Below are 27,744 nucleotides of genomic sequence, written 5' to 3' on the forward strand. Positions count from 1 at the left end.
GACAAATAAAAGGAAATCAAATTCATCAATGTAATTCTACAATTTTTGGTGCAATGGCTAAGTTACACAAAGAAGCAGAGCATAAACTAAATCTACGTGCTTTCCATTCCCCATCTGGCTTACCCCAAGTTGTAGCAATTGCACCCCACCCCCAAAAAAAAAACCCTCAACATTTAATATAAAATATCATAAATGAAAATTTAGTCAACCGATGATCGCATGGTTTACTCATCAATGGGACATTGGAATGGTTCACGACATGACCAAACCGAGATTTTCCATCTTCAGTCTAATGCATCTATCGGGTGTATGTGTTTTAGGGCTTTTACCGTATATCGCTGTATAATGTTATACATCGGCGTTAACTTGTTTTTGCTCTCTTCCATACTATAACAACACCATAGAGGTCCGCTGAAACCAACAAGTTCTCTCCGTGGTTCCAAGCTACTACTATAACTGGAAAACGATGACCCTGCAAACAACAATGATTTTAAGTGTTAAAACATAAATAAAAAAGTTCCGAATGAGTTATCCACAAGTACTCGAGATTGTAACCTGCAGCTTATTTACACATGTATGTTTCGGCCGAGTTAAGTCATAGAAGTAGACATTTGAATCCTCACTCCCAGTAACTTCACAGCACAAAACACCATAATATCAGCAATGATATAACAACCATATCTCTGGCTATTGTGATTTGAGAATGAGGTCAAACACATGTAAGTGGCAAGTAAGTTGCAGATACAAACCTATATATTCTCCCTTATCAAGGGAAAGCAGGGGGCAGAAGGATGCTCGAATACTATGTATTCTTGGAGTCAATTTGAGCGAGCAACGTATGGTTAGATAACCTTGTACTTCCAAAGCAACACTGCAAACATACCAGCTATCAGTTACATGACATAAAGACTAAAGTAGAAGGCATATTGTTCTCAACAAACCTAAAGAATGAAAGACTTCCGTCTTTAGTACATGTCAGCAACACAGGACCCCCGGCCAGCAATGAGAAACTTCGATACTTTACAGTAGTGATCGGAAATTTCTGCTTATTGGTACTTTTATAACGATGAGAACGGGATAATGCACCTGTGTGAGAGTCCATAGTTACAGAGTATACACATCCCTACACATGTCATCTCATTAGAAACTTTCTGGAAGGACTATACTGAATTTCTTTGATTCTCCGATTACAACATGGACACATAGGAGAGATACCTGTGCATCACCACAGAAAACGAGATGACCAGTATGATCATGGTCCATTGAGGTAACTTCACTGTCGAAGATGGATTTGGTAATAATCCTCCCAGTGCTGAAATTGAAAACCTGGTGTACAGAAGAGAGGAAGGTACCAATTAAATGTTGGGGTAAATTGAAGTGGATAGGTATATGCAGTTTTTGATTCAATGAAGTTTGAAGTGAGACTGAAAGGAGTTTAGATTCCTAATTTTTGAAAACGTAAATACGGGAACTTAGAAAATCCAAATGCATCATGCAAAACAATGTATGGAGTGCATGAAGATTAAAATATTTTTTTTATAAGAATTTCAGGCCTCATTAAAAACCTCCTTGATTAATGGATCTTTTAGGAGAGGAAAAGAGCCTTAGGATTTTATTAATCAAAGACAAAGTACATAAAATACAACCAGAAGACACTAACAAAACCTTACAAATTACAGAACTTAGAAACTAAACCCCCAATGCGACCAGACCTCCCTTAAGCAACACCAAAACTAACTCAGCCCCAACAACCTCAATAGACCACCAACCCTACTGAAAAACCTCTAAGGCAACCTTAATTATCATCCAATCCCCTGTTTAGCTAAAGTATCAACCTCACAATTGCAGCTCCTCGGGATGTGTCTAATAATGATCTCCCTCTCCAAGATTAGGGAAGTAATTTTCTGAACCAACAAACTAAAAAAGCTAGGAGATGATGTCGGTAGCAAAATCCAATCCACTACTGATTTACAATCACTCTCTATAATTAACCTTTCCTTCATCGCCTAGTCCGACGAGAGAAAAAAGTCAATGCCTTTCTCAATGGCTTTCAGCTCAGCGAGTGGAGGAGGACCTGGGCCAACAGCGTGCGAGAAAGACCCAAGAATTTTACTTTTTGAATCTCTTAAAATGCCCCCAATTCCCCCTAGCAGCCCGTCCCCACTGACTGCCCCATCAACGTTAACTTTAAAAAAATGAAGTGGAGGAGGAAGCCAGCCCTGAACCTTCATCCTTTTAAGGTCCCTAGCATAATGCTTGTCTGCAAGTGTAGGGTCCCCTACAAGGGAGTCTAACTGAATAATGACGTCCGGGTGCTTAGCCAGGAACCATTTAGCCAATCTAAATCTACAAATGAATAAAAGAGTATGGTTGTCCAGTTTCCAATCATAAAAAACCACCGAGTTTCTAGCCTTCCATAATGACCATAGAACTACACCCGGTATAAAGCTCCATATTAGAGAATTTGGCCTCATGTCCGACCAAGAACACAGCAAAGAGACTGGATCTTTAGGTAAGACTGACGAGACTTCCTATAACCTCCAAAAACTGCTCCATAGGTCCCATGCAACCAAACACGATATGAACAAATGCTGAACTGTTTCTTTCTGCTTAGCACAAAACGAACAAGAGACCTCCTCCAATGTAACACTTCTTCTTATCAACTCCGTTCTAACTGCCAATCTTTGATGAGAGACCTGCCACAGAAAAGTTTCAACTCTTGGGGGAGCCAAACCTGACCAAACGAACCTTTTCCATTTGAAACTACCCCCTGAATTGGTAGAAAGAGTCAACCTACATGCTTTAGCGGTGAACAGTCCATCTCTCTTCCCCGACCACGCTAGAAAATCATCCACCGAATCAGACATACCAACATTCTCCAATAATGACATCAATTGAATCCAGTAATCCAGCTCTCAATCACATAGTTTCCTTCTCGTTTGAATGTTCCAAATCTATCTATTACTCAAGAAACTGCCAAACTCTGAAACTTTTCCCCACTTGTTATTAGAAAGAACATAGATCCTTGGAAATTGATTCTTTAAAGAATCCTCATTTAGCCAAACATCGTGCCAGAATACAATAGACTTGCCATTGCCTACTTGAATCTTCGAGTGAGATCACAAACCATGTCCAATTGCATCATCTGCCAAATAGTTTCTTGTAATACCCTTCTATATCCAAGAATCCGAAGGAGAGACTACCTTTTTGAGGTCTAAAGACAGATTACTCACATTATGTTTACTACAAATCATGTTCTTCCAAAGAGTGTCTTTTTCATTTGCGAACTTCCATACCCATTTACCTAGCAGCACTCTGTTAGCGAAATTCAATCCAAGATTCCCAAACCTCCCTCCTCGAAGGGTTGACAAACCCTTTTCCAATTCACCCAGTGAATTCGACTTTTTGAAGAACCTTCTCCCCACAAAAAGTTAGCCATAAGATAATTTAACTTCCTATAAACCTTACTCAGGATTCTGAAAACAGAGAGGAAGAAAATCGGCAAGGAGGACAGAACTAATTTTATCAACACCAATCTGCCCGCCATAGATAGTGTGGAAGCTTTCCAACTGGACATTTCACTGTAGATCTTTAAACGGGCAGAGGCTTGTCTTACCCCAAGCTAAACATCAAAATTCACAAAACAATTTACTAGAGAAAGTAATGAATTTTGCTAACATATCTAGAGTCTAAATTTGATGATATAGACTACCCAATTTACCATACTACATCAACCACAGTGATTGCTCATTAAATTTGACTTGAGATGATCAACAGGTTATTTCTCACTTTGCTAAGAAGCTGTAAATTAAGAGTAAGTAAAGACATGGAGGAGTTCTTACAGTGATCTCTTTATTTGTGTTGCCAACTGAAAGAAAGTTGTTATTTACCTATGGCCAAGAAAATAAGAGATTAGAAACATTTTAGCCAGCAGTTGACCCAAATTAAATATACATACAATGTATATCCACAATTTTTTTTTCAAGATATAAACTAAAGTTTCATAAGACATAAAGATTGTTTTGCAGCCTCAATTAAAATTAGGCCATATAAACCAAGCATTCATGTTCACAGGTTGGAGCAGATTTTCTTTTTTGATAAGAAAATTGGATGGTTGAAACGGAATTGGTTTCAATATTACAGCAGATAACAAGAAAATGCAGAATAACCATAAAAAATTTACATGGCCTGAATTGGATATCTTATTAGTGATGACGATTGGTACTCACAGGATGAAAGCGAATACACAATTGTTGAGAGACTCCATATATTACTCTTATGCAAAGGCCTTTCGATAACTCCCATACTCGCACAGTCTTATCCTCTGATGATGACGCGATATATTGATTGTTAGATGAGAAGTCAAAATCTGATAGAAACATAGTTAAAACCATTAGATTCAAATCACACTTATCAAAATGATACTCAATCCTAGTTACCAATATCTAGAAATTTAATGAGAAGAACAATAACATATAGCATGTAAATTTGCATCCATTTTAGATTAAGGGGAATATATGCACACCTAATACCAGTTGTTTAAAGATTTGGTTGAATGTATCATTCCCACAGCAAGCCATAGGAGCTATTGTAGGGTACCATAATGATGAATTGTTCAAATATATCTGGAAACTTAATGAGACTAGCATCCATTTTATATCATGAGGAATATTCATAAGTAAAAGGATAGAACCTTGCTGACCCAGTTCAACTCCACAGTAACTCCAAAATGAGAATAAAGAAAATGGAATAGACCAAGTAAACCAGACATGGACCACACCGCAATCTCAATAAATGGAAGACATTAGCAGACAGCATGGATGCAAAAACTTTAAGATATAAGAAAGACTACAGATATAATGCCAGTATATCCAACCTGTGACATCTTTTGAGTGGCCTTTTAATTGATGGATAACTGAAGGTGGGTCAGAGACAGTGCAAACTGTTAAAGTCCCATCTGCAGCCCCATATGCAAGTAGATCAGAACTCATGTGCCCAAACTTCAAAACTGTAACTGCATGTAAGACCAATCATATTGCTTCATTTCGAAAGATCAAAATTCACTGCTCAAAATAGCATGATAAAGAAGAAAGGAGTTTAGATTGCATTAAAGATTTATAAGAAGGTACCAGCAGCTTTGCACTGATCAAAGATGCAGTGCATTCCCACAAACGAATATGCAGGTTCAGCTCCTTTTCCATGAGAGCGATCACTATCACTCATGCTTGAGCTGAAACTTGTTCTATGATTTGAAGCCAGAGCTCCACTTCTTAAATCCTGCAAGAAGGGAAAGGTATGCAGCTCTTTCATTTCTTTTGAAGGCATGTTTATAAGGTTCCAAATCCTATAATAACTGAGACTTTGAAACATACAAGTTTTATCCCTTGACATGCAAGAAGTCCGTTTTTAATGAATAAGAAAATTAAAGCCTTCCTTTCTTTCATTTCATATCAAGAACATGATGAATGAGTGGTCTTGAAAAATGATCAAAACGAATATAAAATAAAAAGAGTCATTTGCTGAATTCAGACAGCAATGGACAATGCAAACTAAGAATATAATCCATGCCCTAACTGATTGAGAACGAAAATTGCATGACAAATATTATATATACCTTGCTTGAGCTCCAGCTTTCCACCTCGAACAAATGTGAGAGTGGACTTGAAGTTGACATCCATCGCCCACTGATGCATCAACCAGTAAATTACCCTGACGTCAGAATTTTATAAAACATAAAATTTTAAAGTAGAACTCACAAAATTAGCACTTGATTGTTCATTAAACATCTTTAACCCTAGCCACTGACATTCATTCAATCTAAAAAATGCAGCTGCAGTTGGTACTTTCATAGCCATATTTCGTGAAGCAAATGAACAAATGTTTAAAAGAACGTTAGTTCTGGATAGTTAAGATACCTGTTCCCAGGAGTGCTTGAGTAGCTTGGTAGTTGTGAACTTTCCCAGTTTCTTGGCCTACTAATGTAATTTCGATAAGCCACATAACCTTTTCCGTTACATCTCCAACCCTTCAAATTAATTGAAGAATTAAGATAAATTCCAAACAGAAACAAAGAAAATGTCATTTTTATAGATAATTTTTCACAAAAAGGATACGTTCTCTTGCCACTTCTTTGTAAATAAAATGAAAGCTTAAGAAAACCTATAACGAAGTGAAATCGTGGAAAATTGGTGAATGTAAAATGAAACCAGATAAAAGAACTTGTTTTGCTTCGTATTTAACAAATAAACGAACTTAAAAGCTTCCATTTCAATACGAACAAATGGAACAATGATTCTAGCGTTACTAGTTATGCAAATCCTATAAAAGTAGCTCAAAATCATGCTATTTAACAAACCAAAATCCAGATCCGCAGCTAAAACCTACAAATATACGCAGCCAAATTGAGAGGAGAAAGAATAAAAGCTTACAAGTCGGCGATGAACACCGTACTCGGCTTTGCGAGCGAGAAGAAATCGCCGAACACCGACAGAATCGCGATCGGAATCTGAATTCGCCGGTTGAAGCAAGCAACTGAAAATTTCCGGATCTTTCACATTCGCTTTCTTCACAGTGACTTTAACGGTATCCATAACGGTACCGTTGGTAGTACAACCGTTGTTAGTCTCGGTATCGGTGGCACCGTCGTGTATGGAGCAGTTGTTCATGCTTGTAACTTCCGCCATTGAATTACACTTGTTGCCGTCGCTTCATCAAAGACCGTCAAGTACCTTTGGGCTTAAGTTGGGGATAAGGCGCAGATACATATATTACTGAAAACCAACAGCAAAGACTTTTGGGGCTTTGGGATTGGATCTCAAATCAAAATCGAGATGAAGCAGAGAAGAAAGAAGCACGTTCGTTTTTACTAGTTTGCCCTTTATATACCCGCCCCCAAAAGAACTACCGACTTCGCACCTTTATCTCTTTTTTACCTTTTTTGTTTATTTTATTAGCTGTATTTAAATGAATTATCGAAATAAATCATTTTCGCCGTTCTAGATGAAACAATGCTCTGACTTCTGTATTCCGGTCAATGGAAAATATTCGAAAACAAATATGTTTTAGATAAAATTTAAATACGTTAAAATCACTTCTAGATTAAATTCATTTACATAATATATGTTAGTATTTATGGTACACAAGTTATATAATCTTTCTCATTGTCAATAGCTCTTTAGAATAATGGTTAAAATTTTCTTATTGATATTTAAGTTCATAATTCTCGATATTATTTAAAAAATAATATATTTCATAACAATGTTTGGCAATAGAGCAATTCATTAATGTCATATTTTTTGAATATATATACCTGATGTTTGTATAATATACAGAGATAAAATCTATTTATATATTATATTAAATTTTACAAAAAATATAAACATCGAATGAATTTAAATAGATAGGAAATATTAAAATTATGTTAAATATTTTTTTACATAAAATAAACAATTTTATTTTAATCTCATTCTTTCTTTCATTTAGTGGCAAATGTATATACCACTCTAAAAATTTATTTGTGTCCCGTTTCCATACGAAAATCTTTTGTTTTTAATTTATATGTTTTCACTTTGAAAAATATTTCTAGATCCGTCACTACTTCCATAATTATATTTTCACCTAAAACTAATGGATTTCACATGGTTTAAACGAAAAAAATGAAATTTACCTATGACACAATTTTTTTATTCTTTATGTATAAATATCGAACTCAGGTAACAAAATCTGCCCTGCTACCAGTTTGCATGAAAGTTTTTGGAACTTAGAGGTTTGCATGCAAGTAAACAACTAGTAACTTCTTCTATTTCAAAAGAGAGAGAAAAATAAATTTATTAAATGCTGGTAAAAAGAACTGACCAATGGGAAGTAAAAAAAAAAAAAGCAATGTTGAGGCTTTCCTCAACTCCCCAATACAGAGGGTGCATTTAAATCCGATTTCCTAATATTGTTGGAACAGAACTTCTTACCTATCAAAATTCAACTCCATCGACATAGTTTTTTTATTCGACTACTTGATGCTTCAATCGTCTTTGTCGTCAACCAACGCGAATGAAAACGACTGGAACTTGTAACCGTCTCCCTCATAGAACTTGTTCTGAAATTCCACCCAATGAAGTCTCAGAGCATGTAGGAAAGCACTCAGGGTTTCCATAATTAGCAATACACCGACGGTTGCAAAAATAAAGATAATGATACCGACAACGAGGATGACCATATTGTCGTTTCTGTTGCAAGCAAAGCGCACACCATCATCATATGCATATCGACATGGACGTGAAGTTTAGATAAAATCGAATACACTCACTCATGTTTAATTTAATTATACTCCTATCTAATGCTCATTCTAAATTTAGATAATATAAGTCATAGGAGCAATATCATAAGACGTTAACTGTCAAGATTTGTTATTTCTGCTCGTTGAGGACACATGCAAAAGCATAAGGTAATGCGAAAGGCGTACCCCCAAGCAAGGAGAAGAATCTTCTCATAGAACACAACTGACAACTGTGAGTGAGCAAGACTGCAAAAAGAGAAGAGCAAACATGATGAATTTGCCGCTTCCACAAAATTCGATAACTTTTAGTATAAATGAATGAAAACAATATATGTAAAAAAATAACTCTAGCATATTCTTGGGGAGCTTATGTTGGAAGGCACAAAGCAATTTCTCTGCGAAAAGGACGATTATCCGCGTGGTATCTTTATCGGGTTTACAAAATCAGATGGAACGTGAATGAAAAAATGAGCTCACCAAAGAATCCATCTTTTAAAAATTCAAACAAAAACAAAGTTTAAAATTGGTGTTACTGAAAACATAACATACCTGAGGGCCCATAATCGGAGGTATGAGGCTGTGTTTGAAACTGCACCAAGCACAAACTCTATGGTGTGTATGAGTTGATGCACAAAGACTTCACTAAACTCAAATTCCTCATGATCATGACCATGGGAGTCATGATTCAACTCTGATAAGAGAGTGCCGTCAGTTGTTTGAACTGGTGCGTATGATTGGCCTCGATGCCTCTAAAGAAAAGGCAGAAGATAATAAGTGATGGAAAGAGGATCGAAGTAATGCTTAAAAACATGTTTTGGTACTAAATTGAGAAACAGCATAACATACGTTTTCATGCTGTCTCTTCAGAAAAAATGGCTTTGGTAACAGCATCCATGGTACGGAAACCAGGGCAAGTAATAGTAGCACAAGCTGGAAAGCAATGCACAAGAATATTAAGTGGGATGAACATTCCTCTAAAGAATGGTATTAAATTAAAAATGATCATAAAAAGCAAAAGAAATAACCTGAACTGTTTTTTGGCCCGGAAAAAGCTGATTATCCCCCAATTCATCAGTAGGGCTCAGGAACATGTATATCATTATGTGGTACAAATCAGCTTGTGAACCAGTGTACCATTTTAAAATGACAAGGAATGATAGATAGCCAAATAGGCTGTTCAAAAATATCATCTGGGGAATAAATTGAAACCTGAGGAATGCATAAGCAAAGGCAACCTCAGTCAGTAGTGAGCTAAAGACCTGGAATATCTAAGCAAAGCAAATATCTCGATTAGCATATCAAACTTACCAGATATTCAGACAATTACCAAAGAATGTTGCATTGCAATAACTCAAAATAATTCCGAGGTTCATCTGAGCCACCCCAAGAAGGATTGACATTTTCATCTTCAGAGAGTTTAGGAATGGCAGCTCACTACGGGTTCCATGCCATGCAGGATCCACACCAAATGGGTAAGTGTCACGCACCTTAATCAAACCAATTGAATATGCATCCCTGCAAAAAGGCAGCCAAAGGCTGTGAGGAAGGGATTATACTAAAGTAGGAAGAGTATACAACATTGGTAACATCCCAACTGAAATACCGGCAAGAGAGATCACGACAAGCATAAGCCGAGGGACCAAATAAATCAAGAGCTACAGAGAAGCACTCATTATAGATAAACCCGGTGTAAATTGAGAAGAGTGACATCATCATAATTACATAACGGCCACCAAATGTCATTTCTGTTATATCTCCAAGCTTCTGCAGTTTTCAAGAATTATAACTTAGTTTCCATCGATAGAGACAACAAACCAAGAAGGAATGCAGATAAATATTACAAACACGGAGAACTAAAAGCATCCCTACTTTGTAAGGAAACCCATCGAATCAAAACCAAAAACATGGCAAGGCCATATTTCCACAAAATCCATTATATGATATCATTCATGGTATACAATTATACATTAAGTTGATCCTCATTGAACTTTACTGTTCACAAAAATAAACCAAAAATCTCTTAGTAATATAATATAACCCAATGTCACACATCTATTTACCATGTTAGCAAAGTTAAAACATAAGAGAATCTTATTCCTTCAGCAGTTTAATCATCGATGAGACCAACAAAGAAGTAGCAAATAAACAGAAAAGGGACAAAACAATGGAGGAATCGATATGTCCTCAAATAGTTTTGCACACCAACGCTAAAGTTCTAGAAACTGAAAAGTTGATTATATCATCACAAGCTTACCTGACTGGAAAGTTTCTTTTCCCGGACAATCAAAACTAATGTTGCAAGTAACAAGCATATTCCATGCCCCCAATCACCAAACATGACAGCAAAAAGGAAAGGGAATGTAACAATAGTGTAAACACCAGGATTTCCTTCCTGATACTTTGCCACTCTGCAATTAAATGTGACAATGAGCATTACATTTCTGTCTGTCACATGATAATTAGCACATGAACAGTGATATACAATATACAGAGAAAAGACAGACTCCAAAACAGAATACGAAACAATAAGCTTTAAGAATGAGAATATGTCAAATAAGACAAAAATGAATACTGAACAATCTCTTCTTCAAATTCAATAGTAACCTAAAATAACTTTTCAGAATCTTTAAGAATGCATTAGGAATATTTCACCACGACTCTCCATTTCTAACCCAATGCAGCTTGGCAGTCAATAATTTATCTATCTAGCCATTTCAGTTCTCTCTCTCAATTTGGATGTAGTATAGACCTCATCCCTTCAATTTTGCATCAAATTACAATTGAAAGGAACAGATTAGAATGTGTACACCTAATTCCCAGGGTCCAAATGAGGTCAGTGATTTTATTTAATTTGAACTGATATGTTATAGAAGCAGGTCAGTCCACCAATGTGCAGAAACAAATTAGATATAACAATTAGGATATACTCGCACTCAGAATTCATCGGTATCACTTTTTCTGGGTTTTGTTTTTCTTCTTATTTAAGCAGAGCTATATTGGTTGAAAGAGTTTCTGTGAACTTACCCATATGCATCAACAATTTCCTGAAAAGCAGCAGTAAATTTATTTGTGCGAAAGTAGGTAGGTGGTAACTCCCTTGTATGCAAAACCTGTAATATGGCTCCGACTTGAGAGCTGGAGTCAACTGAAGCCCGCTGCAATGCCTCCTGAATCTGAATAAAAAATGCTCAAAGTCATACATCATTAACCTATTAATTAAAAGTTCTCTTCAAGGTTGTACAAACAAACCACAATTCAACAAAGATCATGATGACACAAATTAAAAAATATCAATCAAGGACAAAGGGATATGTAAAGAAAGGTCAGGAAACTAATACCTGTTTTGTGGCAAAAACAGGGCTCCATGCCTCAGCCACAAGACATTTCTTTGTTACATCAAGACTAAGCATATTCAGAGTATGATAAATTGATTTCTCCTTCTTGACCTACAGGAGTAAAAGAAAATAGTTTACTCGCCGATTTATGACTTCAACAATGCATTAGCATCTCATGTGCAAGAGGAAAACATAAGCACATGTCACATGCAAAAGATGATCAACAAGTAACATAATTTAAATTTCAAACAGACCTTAAGGTTCCATTGCTCAAATGGTCACCAATTGTCCGCAACAAATGGTCCCGATGAAGCAATCCGGCATTTATTGTAGATTTTAGGTCTGAAATTTTTCCTGATACCTGAAATTTATAGTGATCGCAGAGACCAGTCAGGTAAAAAAATCACAAAAATCCCAAACAGAAAGCAGAAAGATTCAAGTTGCGTTAAGGGTGGCATTGAAACAATCACAACAAGGGCAGGGGGTGTGTTCCTCATCAAGAAGTAAAATTGAGGGAGTGGTCTATGAAAACAAAGATATGCATGCAACTCAAACAGTCTAATTAATAGAGAATTGGAAAGCCTGAAATGTCACACAAACCAACATATTATGTAAGAAACATTGAAGGACCAGTCTACCAAACCACTAAGAAAAGCATAAAGAAATGACAGTTTAAAGAAGAAGAAAAAATGATGCATACCTCAGAAATCATCAGCGCCTGTTTGCCACAGTCCTCAGAAAAATGATAACGATTAGCTCCCAAAGCATCACAGATCTTCAGAATTTTGTTCTTTGCTCTTTCTCCAGAGTAGAAAACCATAAATACATTTTTCTCCATCTGCACATTGATATTCACTAATCAAAGACAAACAAAACTTGGTTCAAGATTAAGGATCTTCTCTTCATAAGCCCGGGCTTCAAAACGATACCAACTAACAACAAACATAAGCATGATCAATACCAAAAAAAAAACATTTACCAAGAAACCTATTGTTCTCAAAAACTTAAAAACTAGATCAATTTTAACATTTCAGTGCCATCAAGGGTTTTCTATTTGCGTACATTCACATCCATAACCATATGCAAGTCTGAGTAACATGAACACAAGAAACATTCCTTCACGTGCATATGTGGGTATATCTATCTGTATTCTGTGATGCAAGTATTATTCAGTAAACACCACTTTAACATATTGTATGATAATTAATTAAGTTTTGTCTCCTTTCTCAAAATATCAAAAGAATAGGAATAAAACTGGCAAAAACAATCACCTCCTCTCCAGAAACAGGATCAGTGACAGGTGCCTCTATAGGAACCTGCTTTAGGAACACATTTCCCCTAGTTGCACGAAATAAAATCCTCTCGAATGCCATAGACTTCCCCCTAGGAACAAGGCCAGTTATAGACCCCAACTTTACTTGCTTTGACAAATCTGTTGAGGTTTCCTACATGAACAGTCAGGAGATTTTATAAGTAAAAGCATGCATCAAAACTAATCAGTACAGTATGCTAAAAGAAAGATGCTGCTATACCTGCTCCTGTAACAAAGGAGTTTCTATGGATTCTTCACCCATTTGACTTGATTCCATTTCCCTCCGTTGAGCTGTAGCACTTTGTTGGGCTGAAGGAAAAAAGTCACCAGCCTAAACAGAAAAATAAATTATCATATGCAATTATTAAAAGCATTCCAAGCTGGAAGGAAATGAAAGAGATATCAACTTGACTGTAGAGAGAATGACAAATTTTCATTTTTTATAAATGATTTACAGAAGAGAGAAATTTTATATTTTAATTTAAGTCCGCTAAAATATTTTTTAGAAACAAGAACATTCGATGATAGAAATACTGAATATTTTATTCCTCTAAAAATGCGTACCCTTTCAATGGAAGAATTAGCAACTGCACCAGAAATACTTAATGATACTTTTTCTCATCATGCAAAAGTATGGGAACTAGTAAGGCTACCACGACTAGCTTAATTAGGGAAGCAAAAAGAAAAGGCATACCTTCTTCAGAACAATCTTATACTCAACCAGCTCATTATAACTACGTTGCAATTTTTCACCATTTGCATTCATTTCAATCAGCCCTGCCTCAAGTTCTCCTAGTTTCACCTAGCAAGTTACAATTTTTTTTTATTAAAAAAAAAGGTTCAGTTCAGGAATAATATAAAGTATAAACCATATCTTTGCAACAGATAATGCACCTCTAAGTCATCCACGTCGAAGTCAGTTTCTGCCACAGATTTTGCTGAAGGGGATAAGCCTGCTTTTAGCATTTGCTCCTTGAAAAAATGCAAAGCGCATGCCATCTCTCCGCATTTTTTAATCTTCATGAGAAAGAGATGTTAACAGACAAAGGAAAAAAACGAAAAATCTCAAAAATAATACTTAAAAGTAAATTATGGAAATGAACCTTAACAGCATTATAATTGTTAACGTAAACGAGAATGCATCAACCACAGTATTAAATTAAAAAAAAAAAAAATACCTGACCAGCATAAGTTCGTTGAAATGGACTTTTCTCTGAATTCAACTGTAAGGCATCACAGACACACACACACACACACAAAAAAACACCAGACTCAAATCTCCATTAACTGATCCATCAAATCAATGAAATCTTTAACAAAATAGCTTCTCATACAATCTATAAAACAGAACTAGAAAAAGAAATATACTAATACATGAAACCAAAACCCTACCAATCATCGAGAAGAAATGAACCAAAACGAGATATCGATCCTTACTACTAACAAGGCAGGGCAGTTAATGCCAGTCTAGGATTTTTTTTATAAACTACAATAAAGACTCGATACCGGAATTCAAGTTCTATTACATTGCAGAACAAAGTGAGATTACACATTTCCGATAGAAATTAAGAATTGAATAGCAACATTATTATTAACACAAGTGATCACAATTCACGAGTAAAAGAAAAAAGAAAAACAAGGACAGCGTACGGACGTCTTTGAATTGGAGGAGGCCGAGGTCTCCGAGATAAGAGACGGTGAGACGAGCGGACTCCATCGGAATAATGAGTTGAACCAATTGCATTGGCTCCGAACGGAACAGATCCATCGGGGGACAGCATCCACCACGAGAGTCTCCCATTGGCTCCCGACTATACCGACGGTTAAGATTCTGTTAACTTTCCGATGATAAGAAAGCACGCCGGGATCGATCAATGGAGTGTTCAATCACCTTTGTTTTGGTATGGTTTTTGGAGTTCAATGAATCAGCAGCGCGTGTGCGTAGTGAGAAAACAGAAACGCAGTGTCAGCGGGGAGAGGGAGAGAAACGAAACTGGAGCGAGCGAACTGATAGATTGTTAAGATTTATTTTTGTGCTCTCTTACCTCCATATGCTTCCACGTAAGCCTTTTATTTTTTTCTTTCTCGTTTCCTTATGATATTTTCCCCACTAATCGTTTTTTTTAGTTCTTATAATTATAATAAATTAATTTCATTCGTATTTTTACTTACTTGCGCAAATTAGTTCAAATAAAGATAAAATAATTACTTTAAATATATATATATAATTACTTAATTTCTTACTCATTCCTCTTAAGCTTAAATTTAAACTTGTAGCAGTTCTTTTTGTGTTATCGTAAATTATTTTAATATTTGCGTAATGGTCAATTTTTCCGGTATATTGATATTTAAAAATTTTCTTTGGGTACGGTTAGTATTTTTTCTTTTTCTTATTGTGATCGACGGTAACATAAATTTTGGTGTTGTCATCGACCACCGGTATTCATTATTTTTTTTATTTTGTTATATTATATCTTTATTTTTTTTTAATTTTAATAATTTTATCTTTATGACACTTTTTGTTTGTCTTTATAACTGATTTTTATGTCTTAATGGCATGTGTTTGATAATTTAGTCGTTGTTTTCATTTATCTTATTTCTCAGGGTTTGATTTGAAATCGCCACAACTAATCAATATGACATTTATTTGTTATCATGTTGATTTTTCCTACTTTGGAATATCGGATTGGATTTAGATACATTATTTATGTTCGGATATAGTTTTTCACGTCGTTTGACTTTGATTTGCAGTTTGTCAGAGGTTTTTCAAAATTTGATCTCCTTTTGTGGTTCGTTTATCGATGCAATCAGATATATTCGTATCTACATTTTTTGTTCGAGTTTATTTGATTATGTTTTTGATATTTTCCTTGTATGATCATTTTATTATCTTAAATGACTAATTTCTTGTATTAATGATTATAAGAAAATATTAATATGTATTTAATTTACGATTCTAAACATAATTTTTCATTATAATTTAGATATTTTTTTTTAATAAAATTAGTGTGTTCTGCTAAAAAAAATTATTTATATAACCAAATGACCTACTAACTCGTGCGGTCTATTTACGTATAAATGTTCATTAAATATTTTTAAATGGTTTGTTAATTTTTTCTGTTTAAATTATGATTAACAAATAGCAATTCATTTAAAAAATCGAATCAAACATCATAAAATTTGAATCAAATTTCATTAATTTGATCCATCATAATTTAATCATAAATAAATTATAGATTTTCATGTCAGAAATATAATGATAAGATTTGATAGAATTGTCCAAGAGAATTAACTTCACAATTAAGAAAGATGAGTTAAATTATTTAATAAGGTCGGTGCAAGGGGAAGAAAACATAGGCCTTGAGTAATAATAGGAAGGAACGTTCATATAAATCAAAGAAAAAATAATTAGGATAAAAAAGAAGCCGATGAAGCTGCTCTGTGGAGACTGATCGAAATGCTCACCTCACTCGTTTCTCTATTCTTCACCATTATTTCAAATCGTTTCGACATGTAGTACTATATCCAAGTGTCACATCTCGAATTGATAGGACATTAATCTCGCATCGAAAAAGAAAATAGAGGTCCTAGTGTCTATAAACCATGGTGTGACATAAGCACTTGATGAAATTACACCTGGTTGTTTTTTTACTGTTTTTGGACTTCGTTTAATACACAACATTTATCCATATATATGTTTCTGACGGCCGGAGGTCTTCACGGAAACTACTCTCAACCTGGCGTTGGGGTCAGCCTACTACCCTACCTCCTTTACCCCATTGCATATGAGAATCAAGGTTTTGTTGTTGTTGTTATATTTATCCATATATATATCTATAAATAGATTCATGCGAAGGGAGGAAAAAGGTTCAAATTAATCATGGACAAGAGATTCATGAACAAAAAGAACATTTTACAAATCTTCTGTACAAAACAGTTGAAAGTTTAAAACAAAGCAGCTTCTTGTACTTGCATTTTTATCAATAACTTCAATTTTTTTTTTTCAAAAATCGTTTAAACCTTGAATCTTTTTATTATTTTTACAGCTTCTCATTGAAGTTTTGATTTACTACTTTAAAACGGTTACACAGATAAATTAAAGAAAGAATTGTACCCGCTTATCACATCGAAAATAGGAAACTGGTGATCCCAAGCCTGCAAAAAGAAGGAAAGGGTGGAGTCAAAATTTCATAATCAGGATGGTTCTTTTATTGATGCGAACAGAATTCAAGAATGATTCTGTTACTTGCATCCCGAGGTGAATATCGCATACGGATGTTGGGTACACATCATCCAACAAACATATGGTCAATTTGCTTAAGTTTTTTTCTTCATATATTGAAGAATCATACTTTCCTCAAATCTGAATAATGTCGGACACAAATACTTGTAACAAATGATTTTCGTAAGAGTTACTCTATTCTATTAGATCTGAGAATAAAAGACGAGTTTGGGATAGTTGCATGACCTTTCATTAGGAGGGTATGAATAGTTGTGTCAGTGAAATGCAAAAAAAGCATATTCGCAATCTTTATGCGATAAATTGGACACACTCATCAGAACAAGAAAGCGAACAAGATTTACATACTGCAAAATGGAAAAAACATAAACATTTCTAGACATATAAGCACTTAATTGCCAAAAAAAAGGACAGTGTATATCGCTCAGAAAATCACTTACAAGAAAAATACCGGGGGAAGAGGTGCAGAAATAGGTGTTCAGAATATACTTTACAACAGATAGGAATTGGCATCTCCATTTCCAAGGGACTTGATCTCTTTTTCCTTCATTTCTTGCATTCGAGCCTGTTAGTATTAGACTTTTAAGTCAGTAGTCGTCTATGAAAATCGACTAACTTTGAGAAATAATGTAATTTGGTCTTGGAAAAATCACACAGAAAATGTTCGTCTAGGAAAACCTTTTTTCTGCCACCGGTGAATCAATCCACAGGCACATAAACCCCATCACGGTTCCCAATCTTCATTTTTCAAGACGTATCAAGGTATGCAATCTCACTTTCAGAAATCTAAAGTAAACATGAATGTGATGTTGGATACGGGTATGTGTCTGACATGGGTATGTTTATTATTTTTTCTTTGTTCTTCCTTTTATTTGGAGAATCCTTGGAGGAACATATCCTCATACTTTGTCTAGATATACATTGGATATGGAAAATTCAAGAAAAAACGGAAGGTAGTGAAAAGTTGGCAGAGGAACAAACCTTCAGGCGAACAACTAAGGGTTCTTCCTTAGGTCTTTCATTTGCTGGTTTTGATGATACTTCTGATGCCTGTCTCTCTTTCAGGATATTGTTGCTCTCAGTGTTGTTTGCTTTTGGAACTTCTACATTGTCTGTACCATTACTACGCTGCTCATCTGTATTACCATCAATCTTAGCAGCGCCTTCTTTCTTCAACTTAGCAACAAGCACCCACATGTTAGCTAAATCATTCTCCAGAGCTTCCTCCCTCTTCTTTGCTTCTTCAACCTTTTTCTGGTATTCATCTTCCATCAATTCCTTCTCAGCTAGAGCAGCTTTAAGAGTTGCCTCCTGTTGTTTCCTAGCCTGTAGCTCCATCTTTAGATCATGTGGATCAAGATTCCAGGACTCAAAATCATCACTAGCCACTCCTGAAAAGTCATAAGAGCGGCCAGAGAGCAACCCCTTATGTCCAGGTCTCATGCTGGCATTGTACTTCCGGTTGACACCATGTAAATTTGGATTAGCAAGACTTCGAGAGTGTGCCAACTCTCGAGCAGCCAATAATTCCTTCTCTTGTTTTGCATTTTGCATAGAGATCTTAGTCACCTCACCAGCCAAACTCTTTAACTCAACAGCAGCAGCAGTTGCCAATTCTTTAGCATAAGAAGCTTCCTCGGCAAGTTTTTTATTTTGGACACGCAACCCACTGTTCTCCTGCGCAAGCTGCACCTGTTTTACTTTCAGTTTTTCATTCTCAATCTCCTGCAGGGATAAACACAAGTTTGAAGTTAGAACAGCCCAAAGGTGAAAGAGAAGTGAATACACAACGACAATCAAAATTTTTCTCTTAACCTAGTGATATTCTCGTATTATATAATTAAATATACAAAGGCACACTAATGAATGATTTTAGTATAGAAACTCTACATACCTCCACCAAAATTTACGCAATATCTAAGAGAAAATTTTAAGTGATGTTACCCCACACCTGTTTAGTATTGTTTTTTCTGATCTCATATTTTAATCGGGCCTCTTCACTTACTACCAACAGGTTTTAGGTTAGATGCTTGCTATAGTACCAGAGTCCATGTTTTGTTATGTACTTTTCCTACCTAACCACATGTAAGACAATCCCTCTTGTGATTGTCCATGTCTAGACCCCATGAACTACAATAGTTTTACGAGGAACTTGCATACCAGAAATGCTACTGGGTTATGGGCAAGTAGCAGAAGCAACACTCAAAAGGAGAATTTTATGTCACCTATACAAAGATAACAAAAGATGACACAAAACTTGAAATGCAAGCTACTACCATCATGCTTTGAATTGTACTAAAATTTCTTAAGGTATAAGAAACAAAATATATAAAAGCAATTGGTTCCCACATGATAACGGTTTTTTTTTTTGTTCCTATAATGTAGGTGAGTTTAGGTAGAGGCATGGTCATGAAATTTCATTGAAATCGATTATATAAATAAGTCAAACTACAACATGCAGATAAACCATTTGAAGACTAAAACTAAAGACAACAGACAGCTACAGCCATTAAGATTTGGACAATTGCAGCAATAAGTAAATTACCTGAGATTGAACCTTTTTTCTTAACTCATCAACGTATTCTTCAGATATTCCTTGTTTGGATGACAATGATATATTGTCAATGGAGAGAGACGCCAATTGCAGCTCCATGAGATTCACCTTCCCTTGCAATTCCTCAATCTCAGAACACTGCCAACACACCAAACTATAAGCCAAAATAGCCCCACAATTATAAATGTAGTAAGTATCAACAAGTTGATAAAGAAGCCAAATGCGCATAAAGGACCAAATGCAACAAAATATTTATATTAGGGCATAATAAACTGTTTTATTAATGGAGAAAACTAGACATCAATCACAAGGCTCTGACCTTGTTTTGCAGTTGTTCTTGGAGGATACGATTATCTGCTGATTTTATCTGTATCAAGGAGAAGAATAAAACTCATTACACAATGATGTAAAAAACCCTGTCTATCAATGCCACGCTACTACTGGAAAAAATTGAGTACTTAAAATTGTCACTGTTTAACAAGCCGTAATCAATGGCAAAGCAGTGCACATGAAATGTACTTCAACTCCAAAAATCAGAAGAATGGAACACCACTAACCTCTAGCTCAAAATTCTTCTCATTACACTCGGTCATAAACTTCATAAGTTTCTGTTGACAACAAGCCAATAAGAAATCGTTCAGAGTTAGAGAAGCAAAAAATGGCAATAAAATCCTAATAAATAATTTACCATAATCTTAAAAAATACGTATAAACAACATTGCCACAAACAGATAACACTACCTGCTGCATATCCACAAATGATGCTTTAGAAATTGAAGCTTCGCTCTCAGTTATGCGTTGCTCTAAAACCCTCATTTGCCTCTTCTTTTCTTGAATCTCTCTTTCCAAATTCTGAATCTGCATTCAGAAAAAGCTAATTAAGACCTTTATAAAAACTAAGTAAATTTTACTCTAGAGTAGATAGATCCTGGAAATACAAGAACTCAAAGTTTAGTCCAGATTGCACTGTCATAAGTCCTATAATCTCACAGACACTAGGATAATATTAAAATGTAAGAATAGATTAAAGAATAAGTATTAATTATTGATCAGTTCATCCTTTTGTCTTTGCCGAAGAAAAGTAATCAGGAATACCAACAACCCCTCCAATTCTTCCTACCATTAGGAACATCCATTGGTACTGCCGCTTAATTAAAATGTACTAAAGATGTAAGACAGGAAAGCAATACCTGGGTTTTTGAGCTTTCAGGATCATTTACAGATTGATCAACCAGACGTTTCAGGGTACTAGTGCTAAATGCAATCTCTCCAGCAAGCATCTTAACTTGCTCAACAAGAAGGTCCATCTGATCTGATGTCATCCGGCCCTATAACCACAGAAATCTTACCTTTTATCAGTGCAATACATATAGCAATTTAAGAAAACTAGAAAGACGTATGGATAAAGAAGGCAATTCTGATTGTGATTAACCAAAGCAATAATGGAGGATGATATGGTACTGTAGTATGATTTAAAACTTATCTAGCACACAAACCCTATGTGTTGGTGGCAGGGGTTGTAAAATTTCATCTGCAAATAGCTAAACTGGAAAAGGAAAATAAAGTGGAATTGAGGATTAGAGAGTACTACTCTCTACTCTGAGAAAGGAAAGCTTCAGAGACTTTAATACTAGAGCATAAAAAAATATTTAAAAAGACAACAAAATAAAAATATGTGGGTCTAAGACCATCTAACTGTCAAGTCAGAAAAAGAGAAACTTAATTAAAGAAACAGAAAAATGTTAAAGTAAATGAAAAAAGCAGAACATACTGCCGGCAATTTACTCCCACTAATAAGTTCACCCGCTTGAGTTGACTCAGTGAACATATGGCTGGATGGTGAGAACTCATCATTCCTCCTGCTGAAGGATCTTCTGTGTTTGAAATCATAGCATGGATCCGTAACGAATGCTGATACCAAAGACGGAGAATCCTTTTGATTCTCGTCATCTATGAGCAAAGCATCACCTACTCGTAGGTCCAGTTTCTGATGAAGGAAAAGTACCAAAAAGATTAAAGTCATAATATGCTATTAAACTAAAAAAACAAGACCTACAAAAAATTTACATGACCACATAATACAATCCAGAAAAAGAAAAACATGCAAGGATAGCAAAACTCAGTAGCAGACATATATGATTAGTGATACAGATGCATGGTTCAGGTATCAACACTGAAGAATTCACAGGTAGAACATATTTTGTTTCATCTTTTTCGTCATTTGAATAAAATGGGGCACTTGGCTTTGCTGTGTAGTATCTTCACATGTATTTGCATATATACAAACATGTTTGTGCGCCTTTAGAAAAATTTGTTGGCTTCCTTCTTCAACCACCAGTGTAAAAGCAATAAGCCTTTCGTTTGACCTATTTATCAAAAGAACTTACATCCTCCTCACCAACAGAATGACTCCTTTGATGACTAGGTAAATCACCCAAACCTCCAGGGATTGTACTTTAGTAGAAACAAGTATAAGCTTGGTAAGCCTTTGGATTCTGCTCATCAAAGCAGCTTTGGCTTCCTCTTCTTCCTCTAATCTTGATTGCATTTTCACCTGACCCTCCTCCAACTGTCCCAAAAAGAGCATATAGCATGAAGAATACGGTAAATTGTTACGCCATCAAATAAAACAATATAACTGCAGAAAGGAAATTGCCAAACCTGTTGCCTTAAGCTCAAAAGTTCTTCATGATTAACACCAACAACCATTCCCTTCCTTAGATGATCAAGTTCTTCTTTGAGGACAGAAATTTCTCTTTGATACTTCTTGATCAATGATTTTTCATCAATAATCTGAAATGAAGTTTAGTTTTGAAAGCAGCATAAGATTCAGCCTTAAGTGCATCTCTCTACTACTAGCTCATAGAAAAAATGTAGAGATTATAGAAACCTTATTACGTGAGGCATAGATTTCCACTCGCTTAGCCCTGCTAGCAAACTTCAGGGTATTATGAGTTTCCTCCATATTGCTAGATGCAGGTGTGACTGTACAAATGAGCTGCAAAAAAATCACAAGTTGGTAAAGGATGCATTACTGCAGACAGATTACATAATAAGATTAGAGGAAAAAACTGACAGAAAATTATGATTTCATGTCGGAGGAAGATAAAACCAATGAACCTATATGAATTAGCAAGAAGAAAACAGTTATAAATAAGATATACTGATCAACTGACCGAAACAAGTCCATGCCCACTTAGTGAAGATTGCAAAAGGCGGGTAAGCTTGGAGTCACGATATGGAATATGGCAAGCTTTTCCTTCACTTAACTTTCCTATTACCTTCGCAATGAAACCAGATGATCAAAACTATAGAACTAAAATAATAAAGGCAACAGCTAATAAAACCAAGTCAGAGATGAATAATTTGCGACAGTTGGAGGAAATACATTTGTCAAGATTCAATTCATTTTTTCCACCAACTTAATATAGGTTAAAATCCTGCAGCCTAGATGAAGGGACACGCACATTGTTTTGTATGTTCTAGCCTCTTAATAACAAGGGGAAAGAAATGAGCATTCATCCATAAAAAAAATTATACAAATCACTTACAGTTCCAAGAGTAAGAAGACTTTTGTTTATGAAGGATCCTTCCTTTCTCCTTATTCCAGTTGTATCAGTCTTTGAACTCTCAGATCCAGCCAAATCAATCAAGTTCTGGATAAAGGAACAAAGAAATTAACAAGTCAGGCCATTTATTAAAGAGAAATATACGTTCTTGAAAAATGAAAGATCAATTAAAGCATACAAGTTGAGAGAAGACCACTCCATCATATTCATCACCACGAGCACTACTCTCAATCATCTGCAAATCCAGAACCAAATAGAAAAGAAAGGAAACATACAACAAAATTATCCATTTTGTTTCAGAACAGTTAAAACCCACACTCAGAAAACCTCTGAGATCAACTAAACAACAACTAAAACAAATTTAAAGGATACCCTAAACTTTGTCAGGGAAATAAGTAAGTTCCTATGTCAAGAATGTTTACCAATGTGAATATAGTGTGACTTCGGCTGCTAAAGAGATTGAAGTTATTTGAACCAACATGACGATGCTCTGTTCACCAAGAACAAATTCACACTTAAAAATAGATTATCAATATAGAAGGTAGAAAGAAAATATATTTAGGAAAAGGCATGAAAACAGAAAAAGCAAGCACCTTCCCCAGCAGCAATGAAAGAAAGGACATGCCCAGGAGACAAAACCACTTCTTCCTTTATACCCTCAATGTAAGTTCCCTGAAAGATAATGCTGACATAAGCAAAAGTATGAAACTAGCCCTTAATTGCTAGCCATTCCATCAACAACTTTATTGAGTCATTTCAATAACATCAGCATAAGGCCACTGAGAAAGAAAATAGTGTTTATAATGAAGATCTATAGATTGATATTAGACATTGAGAATGTGAGTCCTGTGTAGACACGACTTCTTGAGAGAATGAGACCTAGTCCATTAACAAAATTAAACACAATGCAAAATTTTGAATAAGCTGAGCAAAATACCTGGGCATCTTCTCTAACGCGCAAATTTTGACCAGTTGGATCAAGTAAGTCATTTATCACCTGATGTAACAAGCAAAATAAGAAGAAAACCATATAAAAAAATTCTAAACGTAAAAGAAACAGAAGGAAAAATATTTTAACCACAAGTTATACGACTAATATTTGAACAAAACTACTCTTAATGAACATCATAAATTATAGCAGAAATGTAAACCTGAGACGAAAGAAATTCAAACCTCAAGGATCATGTTGAAATTTAATCAGAAAATTGAAAGTGCAACTCACCTCATTGTAGATTTCAATATAAGACACACGAAGTAAGAATTCCCGTCCCGGGGTCTGAGATATGAGCACAGTTAGTCAAACTTTACATATACAAATTGAGAAAACAATGTGAAGCAAGAAAACCATGGACCAACACGCTAACATTTCTGTAGTATAACTACTATTTTCCAAGATAATCAATGCACCGAGTTTTCAACACCAATAAACTGAAGGTAATGGGAAAGGGTATGTAAGTAGTTGCCTATGGAACCAGTAAATGCAATTGCCACTGCACAGATGAAGCACAAATAAACCTTAAGACTGCATTGAAACATAAAAACCCAAGCAAAGAAATGAATATGGAACTTAAAGAACATTTTTTAATCAAGTGCTAAAGGTAACTTATGTAATGTACTGCTGTACCAATTGACATACATCAAAACAAGCTACTATATTTCTATAACTGATGGAAAAAAATTGAGAAGAAAACTAGGGGCTTGCATCAAAATGGAGCCAACAAATTCAAGTCAAACAGGTACAAAAGAAGGTTAAGAAACAACACATGCTGAAAAGGAATGGGAAAACAGCAATCATCTGTCAGTTCCTGTATTTAGGCCTGCCTGATAAATTATGGCAGAACACTTACTTCTTGGATGATGCTGAACACATCCTTTATTGCCAATGGTATGATACCGGGAGCATTTTGATCTCCCTGTAGATATTAAAAAAAAGAGTCAAAAGTAAGATGAGTGGAATTTTTTATTATCATATCATAAAATTAGAAACATAAGACTCATGTTAAATAAAAGGTGGAAAATTATTGATAAATATCAGGATGTATCACACAGGATGTTAATATTAATTGGACTAAGTAGTAATGTGATTAAAATTTTGTCAATAAGGGGACAAAGGAATATACAGTTTCAAGGCAACAGAATATCCCCAGATATAAAGTAGTAAAAATTAAATTTAACTAAAACGCAGATACAAAAATCTTTTTTTCTTCTGCCATTTCCAGAGTATATAAGGTACATAGAGAGTGTGATATAAGAAGAAAATATATAATACATGACTTGGTTTCACCACTAATATACAAGTAAATATGTCCTAATTGATGAAAGTTTTACCCATGTTATATATGTGAAAACTAACTTTCAGAATGGATAAATTTAGCAAAATTTAGAAATTGAGATTAAAGTTCCGAAGTTTCTAAGTTCATGCAGAATAACTTCAAATATAAACGCAGAATAATACAAGAATTCCACTGATAAATGATGCAAGAAACTTAAATACAATGCCTTATGCCAAAAAGAGCATTTACAGTGTGTAATACCTGTACCTATTTTACTTGAATGTTTGTTACCATTTATGGAGGAAACCACACAGTTATGTATTTAAGGAGTTCCTCCCCAATTGCCATATATAAAAGTTTCATCCCAAAGCAACATAAAACTAGCAAATTTTCTATTAATAAGAAACAGAATTGACATGCAACAAAGTTCAAAGAATTCATAAGTAAATAGGATAAGCAATAGGGGAAAAAAGTTTGAGTGAGGCAATTAGAGTATTAGACTTACATGCATAGTGTGTGTCTTTCCACTACTTGTAACACCATATGCAAAAACAGTTCCTATAATTCCAACAAGTTAATATTAGCTTCAATCAATTACAAAATATTATTTCAGAAGTGAAACAAAGCAACATTACAATAAATGAGGTAGATTAATCTTTGGATACCTTTAGTTAAAATTTAATTAGCAATCAACTGAAAGAAATCAATACACATTCCATAAATTTCAATTGCCATACCATTAACACCTTCCATTGCAGCCTTCACTACAGGTCTAGCAGCTACCTCGTAAACCTCTTGAGAAGAAGCATGAGATCCGAATACTTTGTCTGTAAAAGGCAAATCAAATACACTTATACAAATTCCACATTCATTCCACTTGTCAGGCTTAAAAATCATCATTTTAACTAAAAATAAGTAAACCCAACAGCACATTATATTGCTTCATTCATTTAGGCTACTTCGCAAATGGATAGATTCAGCAATTCCAGAAATTGACAACAAAGGCAAATCGGAAATAAATTCCCTTTTAATGTCAAAAACAAATTCAGCACTTACCAAAACCGTAAGCTGTAGCTGGATTATACTCGTTTCTCACAATCTTATCATCATCCGCATACCATGCGATCTCATCCCCTCTCAGAAATTCCCTTTCACTACAACCAGGTGAAAAAAAAGATAAAACAGATCAAATGAATTGCATTACCTGAAAATAGAACTCCGAAAATTAATTCCTTTATTGAGATCTAATATGATACACTCAGATCTACAACATACTTCAATGGCCGAAACCGAATCGTGACTGAAATACTATCCCCCGACGGCGTATCCAATGGCTCGCCGATCATCTCGTCCGACGGGTAAGCAACCGGCGTGCGAGCATTGAAACTTTGTGAACCGTAGTGCACCGAATCGGACATGGATCGAGAACCGTATTCACTTCCCGGGTTGAAATACGAAGACGCCGAAGAGAAGCTCATGTGAAGCGTTAGTTTGTTGCTCAAAAACGAAGAAGTCGAAGAAGTGGATGAGAAACTCGAAGATTTCCGATACGATAACGGCGAGCTGCTTCTGGTTGGGTAAGAAGAAGAATCCATACAAGGGAGAGAGAGAATGCGTGCGTGACTCACTGAGACAGTGACTCAATAAAGACAATACATACGAATAAGAAGACTAAGGAAAAAGCGTGTCAGTAAGTTCACATGGCTTGACATGCAGAAGACTGAAGAGCATTTTCAATATATACATAAATATGAACTTGGAATGAGAGTAGCTATGGAAATTAGAAGAAAAGTTAGAGAAGAAAGAGACTGTTTCGTCTTCTTTAAGACAAAGGGGGAGTTGCAGAGAGATAATAAAATAAAATTATGTTTAAAAAAATAATGAAATTTGAAATGAAGCAAGAAGCCCAAAGAACTGGTGGGGGGTTACAGATCTGTGTTTTTTACAGTGGAGTATGGAGTGACGTGGAAGTCGGTGGGGTTTCGAAATATATGGATTTTTGGAAGATATAATTAAAAATGAGCGCCAATTACTGGCGGATGTCCACAAAGAAGACAAAGCTTATATTACTAAAATCAGTAGGTTTTTGCTTAAATTGCATCTATTTTGGTCCGCCCAATCACTCCATCCTTTTTAAATTTTCAGGTGTGAGGTTTATTTTATGATAAAGTACGTAAATGTCCCGGATT

At 35.2% G+C, this 27,744-nt stretch overlaps 1 protein-coding gene and 2 pseudogenes across 1 annotated transcript; all 3 read right to left on the reverse strand.

The window, feature by feature from the left end:
* Nucleotides 1-137: 137 nt before the first annotated feature.
* On the reverse strand, nt 138-6,783 carry LOC120128151 (WD repeat-containing protein 13-like). Its single transcript, XM_039145907.1, has 13 exons — nt 6,429-6,783; nt 5,916-6,025; nt 5,615-5,684; nt 5,130-5,277; nt 4,877-5,014; nt 4,230-4,369; nt 3,843-3,890; nt 1,216-1,326; nt 942-1,123; nt 750-871; nt 556-632; nt 320-472; nt 138-289 (listed from the first exon to the last, which is right to left on the reverse strand). Exons 1-12 carry the CDS (start codon nt 6,681-6,683, stop codon nt 362-364), a joined length of 1,512 nt encoding a protein of 503 aa, XP_039001838.1. The 5' UTR covers nt 6,684-6,783; the 3' UTR covers nt 138-289; nt 320-361.
* Nucleotides 6,784-7,888: 1,105 nt separating this feature from the next.
* LOC120128153 lies at nt 7,889-14,946 on the reverse strand (annotated as a pseudogene).
* A 1,947-nt stretch (nt 14,947-16,893) lies between these two features.
* On the reverse strand, nt 16,894-27,451 carry LOC120128094 (annotated as a pseudogene).
* Between the last annotated feature and the right edge of the window lie 293 nt (nt 27,452-27,744).

The sequence above is a fragment of the Hibiscus syriacus genome, unplaced genomic scaffold, assembly GCF_006381635.1.
Source record: "Hibiscus syriacus cultivar Baekdansim isolate YM2019G1 unplaced genomic scaffold, ASM638163v2 tig00110474_pilon, whole genome shotgun sequence".
Taxonomy (NCBI): domain Eukaryota; kingdom Viridiplantae; phylum Streptophyta; class Magnoliopsida; order Malvales; family Malvaceae; genus Hibiscus; species Hibiscus syriacus.